We start from the raw sequence: 8,405 nt of genomic DNA, 5'->3' as shown, positions 1-8,405 counted from the left end.
CACCGGGCTGCGCCATCCATGCTATATGGGCGGAGTGTCAGCGCGACTCGACCGCGACCCGCCCGGCCCTCACTGCCTCCTGGTGTGGGGTGCCTGCGCCACGCCGAGGGATGCGCCGGGTGGCGGCCGGCATAGTGGGGGCAGCTGTGGGGCTGCGTGCGCAGAAGAGGCTGGCAGAGGCTGAGGCAGGGCCCGTGCTGAGATGGCTGCGCCGGCGCACGGCTGTGATGCGCGTGTCTCTAGCGCTGCTTCGCACCACGCGATGGGGGCCTGCGACGGGCCGGGGCTAGCGTGGCGTTGGGCTCCTGTTCTACGGCAGAATGAATGCGTTGATATAAATCCGCTGATGGCGTGTTCGCTTACTAGCTTTGCTGCAAGTGGCGTGCGCCTGCACGAGAAGCCACGCACCGGCCACTGCTCACACTCTCGCCATATGGAGACATACGCGCTCATGTACACACAGAATAATAAGCACGAAGAAAAACGATGGCACAGGTAAGCAAAGAAACAACAACCAAAAAAGAGCAAGAAAGAAAGAGACACAGATAAACACATGTGTTTATGCAAACACGCGGCCGCCACTACCACCCTCATCCACACTTTTTTTTTTCATTCTTTCGCTTTAGTTTTCTTTTCCATCGCCACCCGCTTCATCACGCGCTCGCACAAGAACACACTTTTTTCGTTGTTGCGGTTGTTTTGTGCGGAAAGATCCAAAGGCAGAAAGAACGTAAGAATTGTAGACGGGCACAGTGTATTCGTTTCTTCGAGCATGAGGAGGAGGACAGAGGAGCAGCCATATATATATATATATATTAATGTGAACGACAAGAAGAATGAAGAGCTTCCGACTTATTGGTAAGAAAAATGAGGGACAACAAAAGGAATAACAAGGGCACGCAATGAGGCTCAGAGGACTAGGAAGCATGCGCCGTGGCCGAGAACTGACAAGGAAGAAGTAAACGAATGGAAAAAGGCAAAGAGCGGCTGAGCGTGTCATCCTTGCCCTTGCTCCTCCAGTGGATAGAATACTCGGTGATGAGCATCACACGTGCGCGTCTTGGGCGGCCCTCGTAACCCATCGCCACAGCTACCATCCGCACGCTCTCTACAACTCTCCAACACAGCGTGGAGGAAGTACATTCTGCAAAGGATGCTGGAAAAGAAAAAGAGGAAGGACAAAAAAGAGCGAAACCATCAGTGAAGCACCACGTTCTGTGCATCACGGCACAAAGTAAAACGAGGAGCTCACTCGGCACATTCGTAGAAACTCCCCAAGATATGGGCAAAAGGAATAGAAAGAAAAAAAGAAGGAGTAAGCGAAGACCAAGCAACCGGGAAAACAAAAAGGGCGTGACCGCCGAAGATAAGCATTTCACACCTAGAAGATCCGCAAGAATGATGCGAGACGCAGTGCTGTATCAGAGAAAAGCAGCTCTCTGCCATCATGCGCGTGTCCTTTTCAGCCGGAGCACCAAGCGCGCATCCTCACTCTCTCTTTTCGTTGAAAAAGCAAAGAAGCGAACGCTCAGACTCGAAGCGAGGGCGACGCGCTGGTACTGAACAATAAGCATACCGAGATGCACATACCAAGAAAGATATCCAGGTGCAGAGACACACGTGCACGTGCAAGCGCAAGTAGCCGAAGCGCGCACCATCCGTAAACCAAGAAAAAAGCGAACGAGTGGAAAGGCAGACGAAAATGAATTTTAAAGCATGCTTTTCTCGACATCCCAGGCGTATCCGTCTTGCCTCCGCTACCTCTTCGGGGCTTCTTACCTTTTTCTTGATGTGCATTCTGCTCAGCGCCACGCATAATAGCAATATCGCGGGCAAAGGTGCACTCGTCTGAGAGTCGACCTCGTCATTGCTTCTCTGCCCAGGCCCACCCGTTTCACGCCACTACTGGCATGCTTCGCGGGGGAAAACCCTGCACCCAGCTCACCTCTTATCCAGCTGGACAGCACACGCGTCTAGCACTCAGTGAGCCGAGTATCTCTTGAGCGATGGTAGCTGCGGCGTAGGGGTGGTGGAAGGTTTCCCCACATCTCCGCCCCGGGTTCCAGCACCGTTCCGCTGCGGCAGTAGAGATCGCTGGGTCAACGTTTGCCGAGGCGGTACCAGGGGCACGTCGCTGGGTTGAACAGCTGGCCTTTTCCACGACATCGGCGCTGCGGCACCTGTCACCGAACGCTGGCTTCTTGCGGCAGCATGCGCCGCCCCGCCGTCACGCATGGCGAGCATGCTGCATTGAGTGCTGCGCTGCCGACGCGTATACTGCGGCCTTAGGGAGGGTGTGGCAACAGCGGATGGGCCAGACGAAGAGGGAGGAGAGCTGCCCCGTGGCTGCAGCGAGAGCTGGCTCTTCTCACTCTTGTCGCGCGGCTCTGACATCATTGCTGCCAGAAGCCTGCACTTCGGCGCTACCTCGACATCGTGGGGACTGCTAGATCTACCGTCTTCACTAAACGGCTGCAGTTCTGACGGTAGCATGTACTCTCCCGCGTGCAGACTGCCTTTCACTGCAGCGGGCTGGTACACCTCGGTGGGAGGCAAAGTCGCTGCGTCGAGGTTAATCGAATACTCTCTGCGTTCCCCTCTCGGTTGCCCTCTCGGAGATTCAGTCGACACTCCAGGAGATGTGCGGCCGCGGCTATCCAGCCTGTCTGGTGCACTCGCACTCCCTTGCCGACGCCCACCTAATTGCGTCTTCCCCGCCGTGTTGGGCCATCGCGAAAGACTATCAAAGGCAATGACGCTGCCACTCCTGTCAACCAGATCGACAGTCCCTGCCTTCGTCTTGGAATCCGCGTACTTCTGGCGCAGCTCTAACACCCCCGTGTGCACGTCTCCTGCACTGTCGCCGCCGCGCGCGTTGCCGACGGCGCCACCGTTGGTGATCTTGCTGTGAGACGCATTTGGTGATGCCTTGTTCTCAGGTGAGTGGGCATTCCTGCCGCGGGAAGTGAAGATGATGGGGTTGGCGCTAGAGCGCAAGATGGCAGCCGACAGCACCTCTGACGAGAGCACTCTGTTGGCGAGGCGCACTTCGTGAGGCCTTGCGTTGGTCGCTCTCGTGGCGGTTCCGCATGCGGAGGAGGATGGAGAAGATGCGGAATTCGCAGCGATTATAAACTCACGCGTGCGCTGCTCTGCAGAGGACTCTTCAGCATCCCATGGTGCGTGAAGAGATGTTGAGTGGTTCGGTGAAGTAATGGCCTCGCCCGGCATTTCAACGTCTGCCATGTCTGTGGAACGTCGCTGCCTGCCGCGCTGCAGGCGTCCGCTCTGCCGTCGCTGTGCTGGCGGCCGCTGCACCTTCGCGTCTGTCAATCGAGCCGCGCCGCGCGTCTCAGTGCTAGCGGATGCGTCGCGAGAGCATGGCAGTGTGTCCACGGAAATGGCACCGTCACCTGAGAGGGCGTTGCAGTTCGCTCTGGATGTGCAGGCAGTGGGCGGCTGCGGCAACGGCGCCGGCCTTTGCACTCTTTGATGCGCAGCACTCGGCGATGGCAAATCCGCCGGGGCCCCGCGCGCCGTGAAAGGTTGCCCCACGGTGGTGGATGTGGATGCCTCCGTTTTGAGTGGTGCGGCAGGCTCTTGAGGCATACACGCCTTGAGCGACCCGGCGGCAGAGCCGTTGCTCTCCTTTGTCAACGATGACAACTCCGGCTTTTCCTCCGACTGGTTGGGAAAGACAAATTCGCCGCAGATCCAGCGGTGCTTCATCGCTTCGCGCGGTGGGACCCGCTTCGACGGCTCCCACTGCAGAAAGAGGCGCACAAAACTCAAAAAGTCGTCGTCCTCTGAAACAGCCACGAACTTCGCCAGCGATCGTGACCCTGGCTCACGTTGCTTACCCTTGCACGTAGTGCGGGGTCGCGGCTTGTAACGCTCGTCGAAGAACTCGCGCCTCCGCCGTGCAGAGGAGGCCTCTACAAAGCTCTGTGGCGGTGGTCCTAGGTACTCCATGATGCACCCTAGCTGATCTTTCTCATCCTCGCCGGGAAAGACGGGGTCGCCGTTGGCCAGTTCGCACAGTATGCATCCGAAGCTCCACCAGTCGATTGCCTTGTCGTACTTCTGCTCCATAATTACCTCAGGCGCGCGATAGAAGCGCGACTGAATGTATGTGTACATGTTTTTCACGTCGAAGCTCGCAGACCCTAAATCGATCACTTTCACGACAGACGGGTCGTTGTCGCGCAGCAGAATGTTCTCGGGCTTCAGGTCACAGTGAATTATGTTCTCGCGCGCTAGAAACGTCAGCGCCACCAGCACGCGCGCAGCAATGCTGCGGATCAACGACAGTGTCATCGGGAAAAAGTTGTTCGCTTTAAGGTATTCATATAGGTTGGCACCCAGGAGTTCGTAGCTGACGCATGTATGTCCGCGAAACTTGAAGTTGTCTGTCATGCGCACGATGCCGTAGAGTCCTTTTGGATCGCGGTCGTTCACATGCTGTAGCATGCGAATCTCCTGCTCAGCCTGTTGCAGTACCTTGCGCTGGTTTCGAATCATCTTCACCGCTACAATTGAACTATCCAAATGGTCGATTGCCTTGAAGACTTGACCAAATGCGCCGCTTCCCAACTCCTTGAGGATCTCGTAGCGGTAAGCGATGTGGTCCTTGACGCGGAAGATGTATTCACCTTCCTCGGTGTCGTACCCGTCATTACGACCGTTGGTTGGCGACCCCATCTTGTCGACGCATCTTTGGCCGACGTAGTGAATGGTCTCGTACTGCACTATCTCCTTTCTTTCGTACGCTGTGAGACACCCACCAAAGCTATGCAATGCCTCCGACGCGGAGATCGGAGCAGCACCAGATGTGCCCAAGCCATCTTCGGGGTGCATCACTACTACGTTCTAAGCTGCCCGCAGAGAAATGGCGCGAACAAAAAAAAAACATCAGAAAGCAACGCCACCCACGCCGACAGGAGTGAACACAGTTTCGGTGAAAGCAAGAGAGCAAACGCAATATGCCAAATTAGTAAATAAAAGCTCCATTGATTCAGGAGCCGCGCATGGGTCCACCGAAGTCTCTACAAGACAGCACCAATGCACACCGCGGTCAAGGCGTGCTTCAGCTCCAGGTTAAGACATACAAAGCCTACGTGAACGGACGAACTTCACGTAAGGGGAACAAAAGGGAAACGAGAAAAAAGTCGCGTTCCTCCGCACGCGCAGATATTCTTATGAGCTGCAGTGCAGCAAAGAGCAAGGATTGAGAAGGGCAAACAAAGCAGAAAATGAGCACAACGTGAAATTGGAGGAGAGGAACCGCATCAGTAAAATGAAGAGCAATCAGCTTGCATGATGCAAGAGAGGTAGCGACCTTGGGCATCAGTCATTTCTGTACGCATGACAAAAAGCTGGTAGCTGCTCCCTAGTCCCTTTCTGTGACTGGTGCCAGCCTGCTTTGATAGCATCCCTGCAAAGACACGTTTGTGTGTGTGCGTGTGTGCATTCTCACAATGTTGCATATCAGAAAAGAGATAAGAAATGATGAGTGTTGGCTATCTATACGATCTGGGTATCATGCTTGATAGCGTCGACTCCATGCGCTGCATCATGGCATACCACTCCATCCATTCATCCGCCCGCACCATTGCATCCGGCTCCGCGAGTTCAAAGAGTCGTTCCGAGTAGTCTTCGAAGCCCATTGGTTCGTAGTTGTGCACTGACAAGCTTCGCCCACATGGAAGGCGCAAGGAGCGGGCCTTAGCTTCACTTCTCAACACGTCGAGGGAGCGATTAGGCACCTTTGTGTAGCGGATAGTGTACCCTATGCGGCGCCACAGCACCTCAGCTGTAGAAACAACAGTATGGCAAACGCATCGCTCTCCGGTTTCAGGGTCACAAGCACTCAAGCACGGGTGGCCGTAGTCACACAGAAGATGCTCGTTGTTGTTTCGCAGCCGACGAATGTTCATATTCTCTGGCGTACTCAAGAGGGCCTTGATCAGCTGAAGAGCATGGCCTGCGGTCGTAACTCGAAGAGCCTCGTCCGATATGCTGCTGGCTAGAAAAAAGGGGATTGCATCAATGTCGCTGATAGCTGCGGCGGCAGTTTTGAGGAGACTCTGCTCTGCGTCCCTCCGCTGCAGTTCAGTCTGCCACTTTAGCTCTGCCCGCATCTCCATGATCTTTGTGACACATACTTTGTCGGCTCGTTTTGCCTCAAGCACAGCTACTCGGCTGACTTTTTCTTCGGCCAAAATGAAAGCACGATTTTGCGATTCGAACGCGACTGCCTCTGCCAATCCCTGAGCTACGCGTGACTGCCACGCCTCCGCCTTTGCTCGATGTAGTATGTAGTGGTTGTGCACATTATCTGCCGCCTGCAAAGACGCTGACTCCTCCAAGAGCACATTAGGATCGAAGTCTGCGTCGAGCAAACCGTCCAATACGTTGCGCTCCTTGGCATTCTCAGGCAGAGAGACATCCCTCTCCGTCAGAGTATCAAAATAGTCAGGTGCTAAAGGCCGAAGGGCTTCACAGAACACAAGGAACAGTGCTTCGATCTTTGCACACATCGCCTCGTTGTAGATTTGCCTATCGGGATCCGTCTCCCGTGCTTTCAGCACAATTTTCCGCAGCCTTGGAATACCGTCGGCGACAGCCTCACGAATTCGGGTCGAGAGTATGTGCAAATGCTCCGCATCACAAGCAAATAGACGGGAGTCAACACCACTGGCTGCGCTCCCGTTGCAATCGCAATCGCCGTCATCTGCGCAGCAGGCCTTCAAAGTGGACACATCTTGGGCGAGAGTGTCGGCCAGCGTCGTCAACTTCTTGAATTCAGTCATGCGACGAGTTCTTGTAGGAGTTGGCGAGCACCTAGAGAAGTGACTTCATGAGTCGAGTCAGAGGCACAACGAAGAGCACAAGCTTCATAAAGCACAGACAGCAGTGCTGTAGCAAGGAAAGCTCTTGTTTTCTTGCGCGTCCAGGGGACAACCTTTGCCCTCCACATGCTAGTTGCAACACGGCTTTCTCATGATGCATTCAGTCAAAGGAGTAGCACCATTGGTAGCGGAGCGCCTTCAAAAACGCAGGCTTGTTCGTTTTTTTTTGTTTGTCAGATGTGTATTATTGTAAGCTGCGGTTGAGACAGTTACACATCACCAGTCACAATTCGCTGTCCTGCAACCTCAAGCACGCGCACAGCTCGTTGACGAAGTACTCCTTGTCCACAATGGCTTTGAATGCATTTACGGGAACGCAGTACTTCCTCTCTACCTCCACATCAACAATGCTTTTTGCGCCGTCTGCCTCGCGGACATCCACAATAGAGTGCTCATCCCCAATAAAAATGTTGTCGTCGAAGAAGACGAAGTAGTAGCTGGGGTCGTTCTGAGAAATCGGGAACACCTTTCCGCCAGTGCGGTGTTCCGCTGCCTGTGCCCAGCTGGGGTAGTAGTCCACAAGCCCACCTATGTTCTTAGAGCGGGCAAAGTACTCTACCAAATGATCCTTGAGATCTGCAAAGGATGTCTTGTAAGCCGACGTGCACCCAGGCACTTGATACAGATGCTCCAGTACCTTGGCAGGATCTACCTCCTCAAAGCCCGACTTGAGGTATGAAGAGAGTGATACGCGAGGCCCGTAGCAAATGTATACGTCATCAGCCTGCCGGAAAAAGCTCCCTGAGAGTGGCTCAATATAGTTCTCTTTTAGCTCCTTCAAAACTGGGCCAGACGGCTTGCACGCATGCGTTCCAAGGACAAACGATCTCCACTCTTGCAGAACAGTGTTCAAATCGCTACCAAAGGTTCTGAAAATGAGCGTGAACCGCAAATTCAGCTCTGAGAGTGTGTTGACCATGTGGAAAAATGCAGGGATAATGTAGTACCCGTCACTTTGCCTCAAGTGCTGACGCTGCAGGTCGACTAGCGGTGCGTATGACTCGCCAACTTCCCCGGGAAAAGTGAACTTCCTCGTAGCCTGTCGCCGGAGGTCGGACACGGACTTCCATACGGCATCGCGCTCTGCCTTTGGCAGCTCCTGCATCCCCGGAGGAGCGCAATGCAGGCTGTCGATGTATGCTTCATACGACATGATAGGGCCACTGTGGGCATCTGGTGGCACGACTGGCGCATCAGGAGTGCAGTAGAGAGGCCGCCATTCGTTGTCAGTTGGGTCGACAAGCCCAAACGTATTTGCAGCAACATTACTATTCAGAACATCATCCATGGTGCGGCCACCGGCCTGGTCGACCTGAATAATGGTCTTGTTAATGTCCATGTGGATCACAAGGTGCTTTTTCGAGCACCGTTGGAGAAGTTGACGCGACATCCTGGCAGTTCTCTCGAGTTCATGCAACGCACATGAAATAAATCACAAAAAAGCAGCTTTGGACTGCGAGAAAGCCGTAAGAAGCCAAGTATCCACAATGGTAG

General features: G+C 54.4%; 3 protein-coding genes across 3 annotated transcripts; all 3 read right to left on the bottom strand.

Moving 5' to 3' along the window:
• Positions 1-1,980: 1,980 nt before the first annotated feature.
• LDBPK_331930 (protein kinase, putative) lies at positions 1,981-4,857 on the bottom strand (the record flags this gene model as incomplete). Its single annotated transcript, XM_003863970.1, has 1 exon — positions 1,981-4,857. One exon carries the CDS (start codon positions 4,855-4,857, stop codon positions 1,981-1,983), a length of 2,877 nt encoding a protein of 958 aa, XP_003864018.1.
• Positions 4,858-5,519: 662 nt separating this feature from the next.
• Positions 5,520-6,812, bottom strand: LDBPK_331920 (hypothetical protein, conserved; the record flags this gene model as incomplete). Its single annotated transcript, XM_003863969.1, has 1 exon — positions 5,520-6,812. One exon carries the CDS (start codon positions 6,810-6,812, stop codon positions 5,520-5,522), a length of 1,293 nt encoding a protein of 430 aa, XP_003864017.1.
• Positions 6,813-7,134: 322 nt separating this feature from the next.
• Positions 7,135-8,301, bottom strand: LDBPK_331910 (hypothetical protein, conserved; the record flags this gene model as incomplete). Its single annotated transcript, XM_003863968.1, has 1 exon — positions 7,135-8,301. One exon carries the CDS (start codon positions 8,299-8,301, stop codon positions 7,135-7,137), a length of 1,167 nt encoding a protein of 388 aa, XP_003864016.1.
• Between the last annotated feature and the right edge of the window lie 104 nt (positions 8,302-8,405).

Source organism: Leishmania donovani, chromosome 33, assembly GCF_000227135.1.
Source record: "Leishmania donovani BPK282A1 complete genome, chromosome 33".
Lineage (NCBI taxonomy): Eukaryota > Euglenozoa > Kinetoplastea > Trypanosomatida > Trypanosomatidae > Leishmania > Leishmania donovani.
This window is presented reverse-complemented; position numbering and strand designations above follow the sequence as displayed.